The sequence below is a fragment of the Elgaria multicarinata genome, chromosome 22 (genome assembly GCF_023053635.1).
Source record: "Elgaria multicarinata webbii isolate HBS135686 ecotype San Diego chromosome 22, rElgMul1.1.pri, whole genome shotgun sequence".
Taxonomy (NCBI): domain Eukaryota; kingdom Metazoa; phylum Chordata; class Lepidosauria; order Squamata; family Anguidae; genus Elgaria; species Elgaria multicarinata.
Genome location: NC_086192.1, coordinates 2,148,184 through 2,166,138, shown reverse-complemented (window position 1 = coordinate 2,166,138; position 17,955 = coordinate 2,148,184). Strand labels below are relative to the sequence as shown.

The following is a 17,955-nucleotide window of genomic DNA, read 5'->3' as shown; positions in this document are numbered from 1 at the left end:
GGCCCCGTCACACACAACACAAAACAAGGGTGCTTTGTTCCTCAAATGGAAGCCGGCCTTTACGGGGCCATTTGTCCACCCCAAGAGCTGGACTGGGCCCCTGTGCGACCGTCCCAGTATATATTTCCGCCCTGTGGCGGGAACCCCTGAGGTCGCCTTCTTCTGCCTGGTCCTCATCCACAAGCTCCAGGAAAGGCCAGAGGCGAGGGACTGCTGAGTCAATCAGAATTGACGGTTTAACAAAAAGGAAGAAAAATGCAGGAGAAAAAGAAGAGACTTTGGAGGACAGGTGCGTTCACCTCAGTCCTCTGACATTGACGACGCGATCGAGCCGAGATATTTTTTTTTTTTTTTTTGAGCACCAGGTCTCAGAGACACTTTTAACATTTTGGATGCATTTTGGGGGGTAATAATAATAATAATAATAATAATACTGTGAGTTTTTAATGGGTAAGGAAGAAAGGCCGCTCTCAAAATGTGGTCTGCCCAGTGTAAATATTCCAGACGGTTGGAAGGGTTTGGAGGATGAATGATTTAGCATTGGGTTTCTTTCGTCGGTCGCTGTTTTGGATCGGGGAGGGGGAAGATAATGCTGTGGTGTGTGCGAGACGATGGATTAGCGAGAACAGTGATTTCAAGGGGTTAAGCGGAGAGGACCAGGGGCGTAAACGTTGGGGTCCGGCGTCTGCTCCCCCAGCCTGCTTCTTGTTGTGGGGGACAACGGCATGAAATGTACAATGTGCGGCAGCTATAGCAGGGGTGTCATACTGTTGCCTTGCTGTTGATTTAATTTGGGTTGATGTTTTTAATTTGGATTCTTGGTCTTTTTTTTTATCGCTAGGCTTTTTACCACCGATTGTCATCAGATTGTCCAGTCGTTGGATAATACTGAACTGTAATATTGTCTTCATGGGCCGATTGAAACATTGTTTTTGTGGTTATTTATATTATAATACATTCCCGAGTTAATGAACTGTGCAGAAGTAACCCTATCTCTCCTTTTATTATCCACAACTACCAATGAACTTGGTATTGAAATGTCACCCTTGGTAGGGGTAAGCAACCTGGTGACCTCCAGAGGGTTTGGACTACAACTCCCATCTGCTTCAGCTAGCATGGCCAGTGGCCAGGGTTTATAGGAGTTGTGGTCCTCTGCCTGCCCCTGATCAAAAGCAACTCGAATGCCTAAGGAGTAATAAGAAAGAATTCAGAATATGAGCAACAGAGATGGATGCTTTGATGCCAGGTTGTACTGACAAAAGGCGTTTCTTTGAGTACCTATTATCCTTGATAATTTCCTTTATTAGGTGCAGTCACTTTGAGGTGAAATATCTTGTTGCAGGCACAAAACAAGATTGACAGATTGAAAACTTTCTCTGCAAAACGCTAAATGGATGACTTTCAAAAGCAGGCAGCTGAGTAATTGCCACTTGCGAGGAGTCTCACTGCGGCTGTTTTATGCTCCCCCCACCCCCACTCTTCAGTTTCTGTAATGATACATACCAACAGGCACCGCTAAAGCGAAGCGGCTGCCCGCGGTTCTAGTCCATAAGCTTTTGCTCACAGTTCTGTCACTGCAACTTGGCTATAGCATTCATCTCTGCTGGAAGTGGAAACTTGGCAAGCAAAGTCTCTATCTGTCTGTCTGTCTGTCTGTCTATCTGTCTATCTATCTGTGCAGAGTGATAGCCGTCAAGGGACTGCCAGGGCCTCTTCTGGGATCTGCCAAGCCTCCTGCGCGAATTGACTAATAGAATTTCAGCAGCGAGAGCAGATGCTCCCGGAACAGCGCTAATTGTGTGATAATAACGGTGCCAACAGAAGACAGTGTCGCCCTCTCGAGTGCTGCGGGGAGGGGAGGAGGGGAGGGGGGAATCTAAATTCATCAGTGACCTGGGATCCCTCCCTCGCTAGACTGTGTGTGTCTAAGTATCCCCCGCAGGCCCTTGCCCTGGAAGGAGGCAGCCCGTTGCTGTGGCTTCACCAGGCTTGGGGAGAATCTCAGTGAGCCTGCCTTCTCGCTGCCATCTGAGCTGCTTGGCTTCTCTCTCCTCATTGCCACCACTTGCTTGCTAGAGAGGCAGTGAGCAAGGAGAGGAGGCCCTGGCATCTGCTGCTGCTGCTGCTGCTCCTCACCACCACCACCACCACTGTTGTCTGGGCCAGAGCAAGAGGCAGGCGAAGAAGCAGGTTGCAAGCAGGGAGAGGGAGAGCGAGTGGTGCCAGGGGGCCCCTGCTGGGGTGGGGCACCTCAGCAGGTACCCGACCAGGCCTACCCTTGGTGCCAAGGGAGATTTATACCTCCCCATCCCTGCATGCTGAGACTTGTGTGTGGCTGGGGTGGGGAGGGGGAGTGTGTGTGTGTGTGTGTGTGTGTGTGTGTGTGTGAGAGAGAGAGAGAGAGAGAGAGAGAAGAAAAATTATGCGTTTTAGACCCTGGCATTGTCTGGGTCATTTGGAGGTGAAGGAAACAGAGTCAGGTCACCAAAAGCAGTGCTGTGTTGCAGATGTTGTTGTTTTCTTAAAAAGTTTTTAAAGTAACATCGTTCCTCACCTCTGAGAACTCCTCTTGGTTCACCTTCACCGACAACGTTCCGACGGCTTCCAGAGGACGGGCATAGATCCCTATGGAGACGGAAGCCATGGGACAGTCAGCGCCAAGGAGCATGGTGAGAGACTTGGGCAGGAGGTTTGGGCTAAAGCTAAAGCACATGGGCAAAGAGGGTGGCCAGAGGCAAAAGGGGACAGGCCTCTGGTGTCCTTAAGGCAGGAATGGGCAGAAGGTGTTTTGGACTTCAACTCCCAGCATTCCTGGCCATTCACCATGCCGGCAGGGGCTTCTGGGAGTTGTATGTCCACCCCCCTTGGAGACCGACCTTCTGCCCACACCTGCCTTACAATCCCAGTGAGGGATCGTGCACATTTTACCAGAGCAGCACTCCTCTGCTTTCATCAGTACAACAACCTTGTGAGGCAGGAGCCCAGGCTGAGTGAGGGCTTGGGTGAGACTCTTCCCCAGCTCAGATCCAATGCTCTGTCCGCTATTTATTCCTCTATAATACTTATATACGGCTTGCCCCATGCGATGGGAATGTGTAGCCTTCCAGATGTGGTTAGACTGCAATTCCCATCAGCCCTAGCCAGCATAGTCAATGGTGAGAGATGATGGGAAATGCACTCCAACAACATCTGGAGAGCTACGTGTTCCTCACTACACCCACACAGGCATGTTGGAAAGTCGCCCCATTGCTGGATCTTACTTCCAACGAAACGCACCAAAGGCTGCCCTGTCAGATCCACAGATTGCCTTGGAGGTCAGGTATGGAGACGTCCGGAGAAGAGTTCTGGGGGCATTTTCCATGTCTTGAGAGAAGAAAGGTTACGTGGCCAACGCGGGGACTTGGCCTTTCGGTTATTCTCACATCTGCCACGGGGTCAGTGAAGACAAACGGGAGAACACCCGGCGGATTTCATTTACCCTTCGTTCCCAAAGCCGTTCACGGGCAGTAAATTCTCTTTATGACGCTATAAAGTACCGCTTAATGCTTGCTCGGTGCGTTGGGCTCTGTTAAGCAGGAAGCCCCAGGAAGCAAAGCGAAGGCGTCGGTCAGCTGAAGAGCAAAGCTTCTCAGTGAAGGGCAGGTGATGGAGGAGGGCTCCGAAAACCATTTTTCTGTTTGGTTCATGCATTTGGCCCTCTCTTGAAAACACACGATTTGTCCGTGTGTGTGTGTGTGTGTGTGTGTGTGTGTGTGTGTGTGTGAGAGAGAGAGAGAGAGAGAGAGAGAGAGAGAGAGAGAGACATTCCTCAACTTGGTCCTCCTCAGAGGGATTATGGGAATTGTAGTCCCAACACATCTGGGGAGCACCAGGTTAGAAAAGGCTGGTTCGTTATATATGTCTGTTTTAGGTCTTTTGTAATTGACTTTGCATTACAAAAGGGGGAGCTCACAATATGTTGTTGCGGGGGAGGGGAATCCACCCCCCACCCCCACCCCACCTCCAGCTGAAGTCAGAGGGAATAAGGTGGCATCATTGTCCCGGCTAATCAAATCATCCCGGGGCTTCGACCTCAAGTGCCCTGCTTCCGTCACACCACTGTCTAGAGCCGAGGGATGTGGAATTACCTGCGTCAGCTGGTGCTGGAGTGGCGACCTCCAGGAATGACTTCAGGGCGCTCTGGATCTGCAAATGAAAGAACCCATTTCAAGATCCTGCGAAAACTCTTGGGCCCCTCCAGCCTCCGCCAAAGATCCAGATATTGGCGGTCCGTCAGGTCAAGGAAAGCACGCTTCTTCGGGGTGGAACCGTTCCGAGCCACAGCGTCAAAAGACTGATCAGGCGCAGGGCGTGGAGATGGCTTCTTGAGATCCATTTGTGACGTTTCTTAACTGTGCCTTACTACAGCATTCCCCAAACTGGTCGGGGATGCTGGGCATTGCGGTCCAACACATCTGGAGGGCACCAAGTTGGGGAAGGCTACTCAGCACTGCAAAAAAAACCCCACCCCACCCCTCCAGTGCTATCTTTCATTTACATCCAACAAGCAGGCGGGAGTGTAAAGGGCTTTAAACCCAGGAGCCAAATCCAGTTGTCCTGGGACTCCCCAGGCAGCTGCACCCCTCCCCCTCCCCCTCCCCAATCTTTTGGGAGTTTCTCGGCTTCCGTATTGTTACCCAACCACCCTAATCTAAAAGGCCGAAATGCTTCTTCTAAGGTTTAGGAAAAGCTACAAGCTACAATGAGCTGCTGTTTCCTTTCCATTCTTGGCCCCGCCCCCATTTGAATTTGGCCCCTCCCACCACCGGAATGAGGCCCCCCGAGAGGTTCTCCAAAATGGAACCCAGCTCCCAGGGAGGTTCTGCACCCCCACTTCGTTAGAAAGCCCTTCCCTCTCATTGTTTTGCCCCCATTACCAACTCAAGCGGTATGTGCCCGGAGACGTCCTGCGTCCATTCTCTGAACTGCATGGCCAGCGTCTCCTTGCGCACGTCTTTGACGTCCCCCTTGATCTTCTCCACCTGCTCCCTCTTCTCCCGTTTCTCCTTGACCAGCATCTTCATCTGGGCTAGCCTGTAAGGCGCAGGGATGACAGGGCTTACAAATCAGAGTGTCCCCCAGATTTCTCACAGCTGAGCTCCCCTCTCTTGCCCTGAATTAAGATTGGGGGCACGCTTTTGCTCAGGTCAGGTCAAACATTGAGTGCTTATGGGCAGGGGCGTTGGGGTACACTTTGATGTGCAGCCGTGCATCACGACAGGCCCCACAGCCCAGGCCCGCACCGCAAGGAGAGTGAAATGGGGGGCAGTTGTGTCGATTCACATCAACAAACCAGATCTGGCAGCTTTCATCTCTACATGGAGCAGGACTTTGGTAAAGCAAACGGATCCTAATCATCCATTCCAGACCCGGGCCACCCAAAAACACTCTGTGTTGCAACAGGGAACAATATAGGGCTTCTGGGAAAATCCATCCCCCTGCCTCAGCTACTGCGAGGATTGCAGCTATGCTCAGAGGGAACGGGGAATTCTGAGGCTGTTGTGGGGTGGCTGAAGACATCAATGTCCCTGCTAATAATAATAAAAGAGGTCTTGGTGTGGCGCTCCTATGGATACTGGCTCCACGATGCCACACGGCTTACAGCCAAAGGCCTTTGCCAAAGATTCAAAACACGCGCAGAGATATGCGATGCAACGAACCACATTGCTTTTGCTCTTAACGTGCAAAAGGCTGTCCAGTCCTTGCGGAAAGGGGAAACCAGATAACAGACGAGAAGGAACATTGGCGTGATCCAGCACGGCTCTCCTTGTCACTTCTCCCCTCTCATGCCGATGGGACGCCAAAAACAGGGCCCAGGAGGAACACAAGCAAGAGATCAGTGTCCTCAGGCGGATCCTCTGGAAGCTGTAGTCCGACACATCTGGAGGTGCCTCCATGGGGAAAAGGCTATCCTAGAGCAGGAGCAGGCCGGATGTAGATCTGCAGATATTTCAAACTCCCGGTTTTCCTGACCATTGGCCCTGCTGGCAGGGCCTTCTGGGAGTTGAAGTCCAAAACATCTGGCGATCTGCCTTCTGCCCAGCCCTGTCCTAGAGGAGGGCACGGTGGCTTGGCTGGCTCGAGCCCTGGAGTATTCTTCTCCTATTAGAGAGAGGCGGGGGCAGGGCCGATGCCAGACTATTTTGTGCCCTAGGCAAGGCAAGCTACTTGCACACCCACACACCCACACCCACCAAAATTGCCAACTTCAATTTTTAAGAACAGATGTTTTGTAGAAAAAATAAAAAGCACAAAACTTGGACTTACGTTTTTTCTTGAAACAGCTAAATTGTATAAAACTGTGACCCTTAAAGGGCAGTACTGCGCCCCTCTGAGGTCTGCGCCCTAGGCGGCTGCCTAGTTGGCCTAACGGCAGCGCCGGCCTTGGGCGGGGGAAGTTGGCCTAATGGCCGCATTTTGTTGTGGCGGTCCCAGTTGCGTTCTCACGTCTTAATTTCAGACCAGGGAAGAACTTTTTTTTTTTTAAAGTGCCCCACCACCCTCTGCCATTTCTGCCTGAGTCACTCCCCTGGGGATGTCTCCTCTCAGGAACGCTGCACTGGACACCGCTAGCGCTCCTTTCGCCCTTAAAGAGGAGTCCCGGACCGCCATCCTGACGCGGCACTCTGTTCCCGCCCCGTCCCCCTCTCCAGCCCTGCCTCCCTCGTCTCCAACATCGGACGACGTCCCACGCGGCTTGGCCAACGCTCACTTGTGCATGGTCGTCTCGGGCACCTGGGTCTTCAGCTCTTCCGTGACGGCTTTCATCCCTCGCACGTAGGGGTTGGGGATGGCTGAGATCTCATAGGAAGGGTTGTGCCTCATCAGGTACTCCCCCAGGAAATTGATGGGGTCCAGAACACGGGGCTCCAGCTCGGCCGTCTCCAGGGCCTTCTTCCTCTCCGCAGCCCGCAGCAGTTTCTCCATGCCAGGCACTAGCGTCGGGAGCAGCTTATCGAGCAGGTAAGCCCGGGTCTCCAGGGTCGTCGACTCATCGTTGAACCATTCCCGGGACAGGCCGTCCGCAGGCTCCTTCTTTTCCACCTTCTTTTCCTGCAGCTTGACCCGGTGGAGCTTTTCTACCCTCAGCTCCTGGAGCTTCAACGCCCTCGGCTGCATCTTCTCGTGGAAAACGGCCTTCCAGCGAGCGTCCATCCCCGGAGACAAGGGCCGGACCGAAATCCCTGGGTTCCTCTTTCCGGTTTCCGAAGGTGGATCCGCCAGGAAGCCTCTCTCAGGACCAGCGTCGCTCTTCTCTGGCTCTGCAGCCATGTTTCATTCTGCACATAAAAGGGAGGGAAGTGTAGTGTGACTCTGGCAGATGTCACGTCTCGGGGTCTCCCCACCCCACCCCATTATTAAGATCCAGCAAGGTTACTTTTGAAGTGTTAGTGAGCACGAGATGCCAATTTCACATCAGTTTCACTTTTGAGACAAGGTTCGACAGTGGTTCTGATTTTATTTATTTATTACTTTATTTTATTTAAAAAATGTATAACACCCACCTCCTTCATCCACAGGACCCCAGGGCATTGTACACAGCATTTGAAAGAGACAAGAAATCCAATATAAAAACCGTACAGCCACACACTAAGAAACAAAACAACAATTCTTCAGCCAGCAAAACCAAATAACAAGTTCAATTAACTTAAATATAAGTTCTAAAATACTCAAATGTTGAGAACCTAAGAGGAGCCATGCTGGATCAGACCAAGGGGCACTATCTCTGAGCCCTAAAAAGAAAGACTCCAGTCCTCATGGTTCTAAAGAAATGGCTGGTTTCAAGATGAACAGAAGGAACGGCCTTCCACCAAGTCAGACAGAGAATGTTTCCCAGGCCTATGTGGAGATGCCGGCATTGAATCCAGGACCTACTGCGTACAAAGCAGGGCCTATGCCCCAGACCTACTGAAAGGTCAGTGAAGAAAAGGTGGATAACGTTATCTTAGCACCCCCACTTCTGGGTTTTTGCACTACAATCTCAATCACCTTTCTCCCTTTCAAAGACTTGCAATGCAATACGGGCATCACGTTTCTGTCCTTTCTTTTTCTTTTCTTTTTACCTTCTAGAGCTGGCATCAAAAAAAGGAGATTTCTCCTCCAAGCCGCCCCAAAGATGCCTGGGAATTTAAGAAAGAGCCGTCTAATTTTAGTCGTCCAGAAACTTACGTGGGAACCCGGAGGTCTTGCGGCAGAATTTTACTCCTGTGTATGTGTTTGGCGTTGCTAAGCAACGATCCCTGGAGGTTGCTGGGTTTCATCCATCGCTCATGATGGAGGTGGGCCGTCTCCCATATTGGGCAGCTGGGGAGGGTGAGCGCATTAGTGTTTTCCTCACTGTAATTACATCATTGGGTTGTTAGAATTAAAAAGGGGGCGGGGAGAGAGAGGAGATGGAAGAAAAATGGCCAAGTATTACACTCTTTGGCCGGGAAATGATCCGAGAGGAGGCAAGTGACAGGCGCATGACCCTTCCTGGGGGAAGTAGAAATCCTACATTTCAGCACTGCCTCAGAGGGCAGGAGCAGAGACATTCAGAGAAGCTGTGGTGGACATTTTTGCGGCTATAAATGGGAAAATTAATGGCAAGTCAACATTGGGAAGAAAGAAGGCCTTTTTTCATCTTGCAAAGAAGAAAGAGATTTTTTGGAGGGTGTGTTCCTGGAGCCGCCTGGTCACGCCACCCTTGGGGAGCTGTTTGATAAAAGACAGCCTTTGGACCAATGGCTGATTTTGAAGTGCTTCCTCCTCTCACAATGATCCAAAGATGTTTCTAGCAGCCAGCTCAGTGGGACTTCTGAGTAAACACACCTAAAGCGTTGCAGTGTAGTTACAGGAAAAATGGATAAAGCAGTGGGAACCTCATTTTACCCTCCCTAATTTGAGGGCCCACCTCTTTTAAGTACCAATTTAAGCTTGTTTCAGACCTGCTGAACTGCTATGGATTCTAACCAAGAAACACTGGGAAATGACCCAAGGCACTCAGAGAGCACCTTTAGAGTTCTGACTGAAACCTGGGGAGGATTCAATACCTCACTGACTTCAGAGTCACCAGCCTCCCCTGGCCATAGCTTAGTGGTCAAGGACGGAGGGGTCCCCCATTCAATCTCCTTCATCTCCAGGTAAAAACCCTGCCTGAAACTCTGAAAAGCCACTGCTGCCGGTCAGTGCAGGCAATAATGGGCTGGATGGACCAAGGGACGGACTGGGCATATGGCAGCTTCCAATGTTTTCCTCATTTGGGCCTCTAGTGATGCTTTAACCACTGCTGAAATTGTGGAGAGGGAGGCAAGGGGCCTCAACCCCCTTACCTTTTGTGTTAGGCCCCCTTAGCTATTGATTTTGTTTTGTTTTAAAATTCTATTTAAATTAGGGGAAATGGGTGTGTGTGTGTGGATTTCATCAAGTCTTCCCTCCTTTCCCATGATATGAACCCTGGTTTTTAATTGCTACTTTTGCCACATTTATCTTTTGTTTGGTGACTAGCTTCTGGAGTACTAACACATTTTGGGAAGAATGAGTTGGAGAAAAACAGAATTTCTACTTTCAATACAGTATTGGAGTTTTCTCCTGCCTCACTCTCTACCTATATACATAATTGGCTATTTTGCCTCATTGACCAGTACGCTGCTGGAAAATGTATCGTTCAACTATATTGATTATTAGATTTTGTTATTAGAGAGTGTTACGTACCTAAAGAATTGTCTACAGGCTTTCCTGATGAACATTATCCGTAGTCGAAATGAGAATGTACCAGGATTCGATAATATGGTTGTTATGACATTGGTATGAGAGCTTTGGCTATGGGGTGGTATATAAATGTAATAAATAAAAATAAATAAATAAAATAAATGATTGTTTGTGTACCCTCAAGTGCTTAATTTAGAAACATTGTGTACGATTAATTGGTGTGATGGCTTGTGTACCGTCGAGTGCTTTATTTCGAGACACTGTATAAAATTATCCTATCGGTCTTGCACAGTTCTGTTAGTCTCTTGCACCTTGTATGTTTGTTTCGAGTTGTTATTGGGGGACTTTGTCTTTTCTGTTTTGCATAGCTGTATTATTGTCAGCTGCTTGGAGTCCACTTCAGTATGGATAAGATAAGGGGAGACATTACTGAAACAAACACACGGCTCATTTCCTCCCCAAGGGAAGGAAGGAGTGATACTTGTTTTGTCAGAGTTTTTCCTTATCTATCTTAGCTGCTACCTTTGAGCTGCAGTCAAAGGGTAACTTTACATGACTGTCTTTTTGGCCTTGAGCCTGATGGCAGGGCTGGTCTCAATTTTTATGGATGATATGAGATGCTTCGGGAGTTTGCCTGAAAAGCAGGGGGGGATCTACACTATTGCTTTTAAAGCGCTTTAAAGCGCTTTGAAAACATTTTGAAACCTGTATATGCAGTGTGTCCTGGGCCCCAACAGTTGTCAAAACTGTTATAAAGAGCTTTAAAGCAGTAGTGTAGATCTCCCCCCCACCCTGCCAGGATGAAAATACAATCAACTAACAAATAACCAGGGAGGAGGAAGAAATCAGAGAACTCTTTGCTCAGGTCTCTCGTTCCAGCCATGAATTTGCTGGTCTTTCAATCCTAGCTCAATTAAAAAAAAAAAAATCCCTGCCCCACTCTGGGGTGTAAAGCAAATAAATAAACGTTGGTTGCCAAGCGGGCAATTCTAATAAATAATTCTCTGCACCCTCACAAAACAGCCCCCTTTCCCCCCCAGGATTGTTCATAGGGAAGCCCCGAACCGGTTTCAATCCTATTTAGGTTCCCAGATGTGGGTCCAAGGCATCCTCTGGGGAGATGGAAAACTGCAAACACCAATATGGCTCCCCTGTGGTGCCTGATGCTGCAAGAGGTTACGGTGATATCCGCACACGTGCGGGTGCCGCTTTCCCTTTCCTTGTTTACTTCTCCTCTACGTGCTCCCCTTTACCCAAAAAAATCTGCATGCTTGCAATTTCTCATGCTGCTTTTGGCTGTTCCTTCTGGACATTTTAATGGCTTTCTGTGTATTATTTTTTTAAATACAGAATGTTCTCAAATGTCATTGGAATCCCTGGATGTGAAGCCAAGAAATGTACTGTATATACTGTAACTGCCTTGGTTCTCATGGGGTGAATTTGTTTGTGGTCAAGGAGCAGAAGAGTGCCACAGCTTCTGAACACAGGGAAACGAACTTGACATCTTAAATCTGTCTGTGTCGGTCGCGACCACAACAAAACTACTTGGATTTGAGCATTAAATATCTACTGTTGACAGAATGCTCCGTAAACCTAGTGTGATTGTAAATAGCACTCAGGGAGAAAAAGTGAAAGTCTTTCAAACTTCTAGGTTTGCCAGCCTTCTCCCCTCCCCGCTCCTGTGCCTTAGCGTGAAGAAATTAAGCAGGGCAGCTTTTGGAGAAGGGCCCATAGCTCCAACTGCTTTGCATGGAGAAGGTCCCGGGTTCAGTTCCTGGCATCTCCATTCAAACTTTGATCGGGGACCGCTATGGTCGCCTTAGCAGATGATCCACGCCTGAGTATTGACAGGGGGGAGCGTGTCCCTCCCTGCTGGTGCTTTTGGACCTCTCAGCGGCTTTCGATACCATCGGCCAAGGTATCCTTCTGGATCGCCTGAGGGGATTGGGAATCAGGGGCACTGTGTTTCAGTGGTTCCGGTCCTACCTCTCGGGCAGGTTCCAGATGGTGATGCTTGGGGGTAGCTGCTCCTCAAAGAAGGAGCTGCCGTGTGGTATACCACAAGGTGCCATCATTTCCCCAATGCTATTTAATATTTACATGAAACCGCTGGGAGAGAACATCCGGAGGCATGGGGCGGGGTGCTGTCAGTATGCTGATGACACCCAGATATATTTCTCTATGCCTTCGACAACAGCGTCAGCTAAGGATAGTGTGTCTCCTCTGAATGAATGCTTGGAGGCGGTAATGGGCTGGATGAGGAAAAACAAACTGAAGCTGAATCCAGACAAGACGGAGGTGCTTACTGTCAAAGGTCATAACCTGGGTTTGGAGGTGTGTCAACCAGTTCTGGATGGAGTTACACTCTCCCTGAAAGACAGCGTTTGCAGCTTGGGGGTGCTTCTGGGTCCATCGCTCCAAATGACAGCCCAGATAGATGCGACAGCCAGGAGTGCCTACTATCAGCTTCGGCTGATACGCCAGCTGCGCCCCTTCCTAGAGTCAGAAGACCTAAAGACGGTAGCGCACGCGCTGGTAACTTCAAGACTCGACTTCTGCAATGCGTTCTACATAGGGCTACCTTTGTGCCTAATCCGGAAACTTCAACTAGTTCAAAATATGGCAGCCAGGCTGGTACACCTAGGAGTGACCACATTACACCAGTCTTAAAATCTCTTCGCTGGCTGCCAATTAGTTTCCGGGCTAAGTATAAAGTGTTGGCTATTACCTTTAAAGCCCTTAATGGTTTGGGTCCAGGCTACCTGCGGGATCACCTTCTCCCATACAGTCCGCCCCGCACACTCAGGTCCTCTGGGAAGAATTTACTCCAGCCAGCAAAAACAAGGCTGCCAACTATTACCCAGAGGACCTTTTCTTCTGCCGCTCCCAGTTTGTGGAATGGCTTGCCGGGAGAGATTCGTCAACTTAACAGTCTTCCAGAATTTAAGAAAGCCATAAAGACTGATCTCTTCCAGCAGGCCTACCCAGCTGGATTTTAAGATGCCCTTTTTAATGGTGTGCTGCTTTTAATGATGCACTGGTTTTAAACGTTTGAATTAGATGTATGTATTTTATGGTGTTTTTATCTGTGTTGTACCTTGCCTCGATCCAGAGGGAGAGGCGGGTAACATTTTTTTTTTATGATGATGATGATGATGATGATCTCACTAGAAGAACATCAGAAGAGCCCTGCAGGACCAGACCGAGGTCCATCTAGTCCAGCAGTCTGTTCACACAGTGGCCAGGCAGTTGTCGACCAGGGACCCACAAGCAGGACACAGGTGTAACAGTACTCTCCCGCCCATGTTCCCCTGCACTGGGGGAACATGCCTTGGATACTGGACACATAGCCATCAGGACTAGTAGCCATTGATAACCTTCTCCTCCAGGAATTTGTCTAACCTGATGTTAAGTCATCCAAATTGGTGGCCATCACTACGTCTTGTGGTAGCGAATTCCATAGTTTCACTATGTGCTGTGTGAAGAAGTCCTTTTATCTGTCCTGAATTTCCCACCATTCCGCTTCATGGGATATGACCCCTTTGGGTTCTAGTATTATGGGAGAAGGAGAAAAATGTCTCCCTCTCCACCTTCTCCACACCAGGCATGATTTTGTCCACCTCGATCCTGTCTCCCCTTAGCCTCCTTTTCCCCAAGCTAAACAGTCCCAGCTGTTGCGACCTTCCCTCATTAGGGAGATGCTCCAGCCCCTGGATCATGACATCGTTCAACAGAATAAAATAAACCATTTCCTGACTTCACCTCCGCGGAGCTTGTGTTTTGAGGCGCTCACGGAAGTCCAGGGTGAGGGCAAGGCTCCATTTTCAGTGCGTTCCGCTGCTTCCCCTCTCAGGCTCTGATCCCACGCGAAGATCTCCTTGGAGATGTTTGTTTGTTTTCTAGTGGTCAAGGTTTCCACTCACAGCTCACTTCCCCCAGACAATAAATGCTATTGCTCCCACATCTCTCCACAAGGAGGCCAAGGAACACCTGAGACATGAATGGAGCGAGTGGTGCAACATCAATTGGACAGGCTACCTGAATGGAGCCTCCATGCCTAGAAGCAATCTACCTCGAAATAGCAGATATTGGGGGACAAACCATGGCGGAGGGTTTGGCAGTGTTTTTTTCCAGAAGCAGCTGGCTGACCACTGTTCGAGACAGGGACGCAGGGCTAAATGGACCTTTGGCCCCAGTCATGAATACAACTTCTAATACGCTTAAGGCTTCGATCCTATGCCTGTTTAGACAGGAAAAAAGTCCTATGACTCTCAGCATGCCAGGGCATCAGCTTGAGTAAGGCTGTTCTAAAGCTGCCTTCCTCAACTTGATGTCAAATTACAATCCCCATCATCCCCAGCCACCATGTCCAATGTAACTGCAGTCCTACACACCTGGAAGCTGTCAGGTTGGGGAAGGTTTCTTTCTGAGATCAGTATTCCCCAACCTGGTGTTCTTCAGAGATACAACTCCCATCGCCCCCAGCCAGCACGGCCACCGGTAGGGGCACCAGGTTGGGGAAGGGAAAAGAGTCACTCTCAGGCCTGGTGGGCACACAAGTCTTAAGCCCTGCAGGAGCAGCAGCACCAGCACCTGCGTGCTGTGAGAGGTAAGGGTGGTGCCCTCCAAGTATGTTGGACTACAACTCCCATCACCCCCAGCATGGCCAACTTATTTGTGGCTCAACACAAGCAGCAGCTTGGGAGAGGCGGTGCTAGATCTGCCTTCCCCAACCTGGTGTCATCATGTTGTTTTGGACTACAATTCCCATCCCGAATGGTCAACTCATTTCTAGCCCAACACAGCTGAGGGGAGCAGCACCAGGTTGGGCATGGCAGCCTATACACCCCTGGATAGTCGGGCTGCAGTCTGTTTTTTATGCTTTTTAAACTTTGCATATTGGTTTTTAAATGCTCAGTGTTTTTAATTTTAGTAAGCCGCCCAGAGAGCTTTGGCTATGGGGCAGTAGATAAAGAGCCAGTGTGGCGTAGTGGTTAAAGTGTTGGACTGGGAGTCAGGAGATCAGGGTTTTAGTCCTCATGGAAACCCACTGGGTGACTTTTGGGCCAGCCACAGACTCTCTCAGCCCAGCCTACCTCACAGGGTTGTTGTTGTGAGGATAAAAATGGAGAGGAGGAGATGGGTTCCTTAGAGGAGAAAAGGTGGGATATAAATGCAATAATAAATAAATAATAATAATGATAATAATAAATAATTCCCCACCTTGGCGTCCTCCCCAGACTACATCCCCCATCATCCCCTAGCCACCACGGTCCCCAGAGAGCCGTGGGCAAAGCGAAGCCAAGCGGGCGCGCAGGGGTTAACTCCGGCAAGGAAAAGAGAGGGGGCGGAGCCTACCGCTTTGACAGGTGGCGCATGCGCGCTGGCGCCTCATTGTGCCCGGCCGGCCCAACCCCGCCGCGCCTCAGTCGGCGAGAGAGCGTTGGCGGGTGAGGAGCTGCCGCCGCCGCCGCCGCCGTTGCCACGGCCGCCTCCCTCCCTCCCTCCCGCCTTCCTTCCCCTCAGCGCCCTCGCCATGGAGTGAACGGCTCCCGGCAGGCCGGCCGGGGAGGCCCCGCCGCGCCCCGATGGCTCTGGTGACGGTGCAGCGGTCGCCTACCCCGAGCGCCACCTCCAGCCCCTGCGCCTCGGTGAGTCTCCTCCGGCTCCGTGAGGCGGGGAAGAAGGGAAGCGGGGAAGGGGGAGGGAGAGGAAAGGAAAGAAGAAAGAGCCGCCTCAGCGCGCCCGGCCCGCGGCTCCGCGCATGCGCGCGCCCTCGCGCTCTCCCCCCTCCCGCCTTCCCCGTCCGCGCCTCGTTTCCCCCTGTATTTTGTCCCCCTCCCCTTGCCGTCCTCTTGAGCTTTCTCTCTCTCTCTCCCAGCCGTGACAGCTGCAAACTCCACAAGCCCCCATTCATTCATTCATGGGCTCCATTCATTCATTCATTAATTCATGCCACCCCTCCCTCTCTTTTTCCTGCCCCACCACCCCACTCCAAGATGGGGTCTGTAATGGGGGGTGGAGGAAGGGGGTTAATAATTTTGCCTAAAATAATCTTTACTTTATTTGCTGCATTTTTAATCCAGGCGATAGTGGGCCAAAGTGGCTCTCGCATCAGTTAAAAAACCCACAACTTTATATATATGTATATATAAGCATTTATTTATTAAATTTGTCTACTGCCTGACTGGCATCATGGTTTGCCCTCATTTTAGCCCTGCATCTTTTTATTTTACTCTTTTTATGCCCTTTAAAAAAATGAGTTTATTTATTTGTTACATTTAAAGCCTGCCTCCTCCCCGCCCCCGCAAAGAAGCTAAGGTGGGTTATTTCATTTCATTTCATTTATTTCATTTATATACCGCACCACAGCCGAAGCTCTCTGGGCGGTTTACAACAATTAAAAATAGTAAACATTAAAAGTATACAAAAATTAAAAAAACATAAAAACAGTATAAAAACAACAGTATCCATTTAAAAACAACAATTCTGGGGTCCATTAAAAACAAACTTAATGTTGTTAAATGCTGTTAAAATGCCTGGGAGAAGAGAAAAGTCTTGACCTGGCGCTGAAAAGATAACAACGTTGGCGCCAGGCGAGCCTCATCGGGAAGATCATTCCACAGTTGGGGGGGGGGGGCAACCACTGAGACGGCCCTCTCCCTTGTTGCCATCCTCCGAGCTTCCCTCGGAGGAGGCACTCGGAGGAGGACCTTAGATGTTGAGCGCAGTGTACGGGTAGGTTCATGTCGGGAGAGGCATTCCATCAGGTATTGTGGTCCCAAGCCATCTGGTCATTGTCCTCTCTATTTTGGGGGGTGGGTATTGTGCAATCACACACATGCACACCCACACCATAACCCACTTGCAATTTTAGGCCTGTCCTCTTGCTTCATTCCACCCACCCCATTTTGCAAAAGTATAAGCCTAAAAAGTATAAGCCATTTATTATAAAGGGAAGTTTCCCCTGTCCTATCATCTGCTTACCCTTATTCTTTTCTCCAAGGTGAGTTTTTATAGATCAGTGACAGACAACCTGGTTCCCCTTCAGATGTTTTGTTCAGCACCTCCCATAAGCCCCAGCCATTATGGCTAGTACTCAGGGATTGTGGGAGTTGTAGTCCAAAGCATCTGGAGAGCACCAGGTTGCTCTGCCCTGTAGACTTCGCCCATTTTTTTCTTGTACAAATGCTATTTTCTAAAACAGGAGTGGGGAGTGTGTGGCTCTCCATGTGTTCTTGGACTACATTTCCCATCTGCCTTGGCCAGGATAGCCAGTGGTAAGGGTTTATGGGAGTTGCAGCCCAACCACATCTGGAAGGCCGCATTTGCCCCATCCCTATTCTAAAACAACAACACATTTCCTTATTTAAATACACATTTATGCTTTGAGCACAGTGTATTATGGAAATGTGGTATACAAAAAAACTGACTATGACGATACTCTCATTCTGTACACACTTTCTTGTAAGTATCATTGAACGCATTGAGGTTTACGTCTGAGTAGACACACGCAGGATGGTACTACCATACCAGCTTTCCATCAAAAACACCAAAGGTGGCTTGTAACATTAAAAAAAAGGTAATAACTGCAAAATAAAATACAAGACTGTTAATAAACACAGCTTTAAAACAATTCCAAATAATATTCCAAGGAGATTAAAACTGGGCATGTTCTAATACCATGAATTCGTTGGGGTTTTTTTGCTTTTCATTCGTGGTTTTCATGTGTATGCTTGAACTTGTAGGATGCTGCCTTGTTATGGGACAACAGTATCTTTATTTTGTAATAACTTTAATATATATTTCCCCCCATTTTGGTTTTGTTAACCTGTTGGCTGCCTGAGGCTCTGGCATAGAGAAGGGCCCAATCCTGCACATGTTGAGACAGAAAGGAAGTCCTGCAACTCCCAGCATTCCCCAGCCTGTGTGGGAGTTGAAGGACTTTTCTTGTCCAAACATGCATAGGATTGAGCTCTAAGGGGATCGGCCTCTTGCTGTAGACCTCCAACTTTCATAACGTGTCAGAAAAATTGGTGGGGGGATAGTTTCCAAATAGCATGGTCCCATGCATGTTTATTTCCAAGTTCCAATTCCGCTTCCTGGCACTTACTCCCAGGTTTGGAGGGTCCGTGGGCCGGACAAGCTCAACGGTCCTCTTCCGTAAGTGACTCTACCCTTTGTCCCTGCCATTGTCGCCTGCTGCTCTTGCTCTTCATCCTCTTT

The 17,955-nt window shown here is 49.4% G+C and overlaps 2 protein-coding genes across 2 annotated transcripts in view; one reads left to right on the top strand and one right to left on the bottom strand.

Moving 5' to 3' along the window:
• Positions 1-15,390, bottom strand: part of EFCAB5 (EF-hand calcium binding domain 5) — a 43,087-nt gene extending 27,697 nt beyond the window's left edge. The window contains exons 1-5 of the mRNA XM_063146781.1: positions 15,350-15,390; positions 6,752-7,319; positions 4,917-5,073; positions 4,128-4,185; positions 2,555-2,625 (exon numbers count right to left, since the gene is read on the bottom strand). Of these exons, the coding sequence (XP_063002851.1) occupies positions 2,555-2,625; positions 4,128-4,185; positions 4,917-5,073; positions 6,752-7,311 (846 nt within the window). The 5' untranslated portion in view covers positions 7,312-7,319; positions 15,350-15,390. The remainder of the gene's footprint in view (positions 1-2,554; positions 2,626-4,127; positions 4,186-4,916; positions 5,074-6,751; positions 7,320-15,349) is intronic.
• SSH2 (slingshot protein phosphatase 2) overlaps positions 15,296-17,955 on the top strand; it is a 101,141-nt gene continuing 98,481 nt past the window's right edge. Inside the window, exon 1 of the mRNA XM_063146554.1 lies at positions 15,296-15,380. Coding sequence (XP_063002624.1) covers positions 15,318-15,380 — 63 coding nt within the window. The 5' untranslated portion in view covers positions 15,296-15,317. The remainder of the gene's footprint in view (positions 15,381-17,955) is intronic.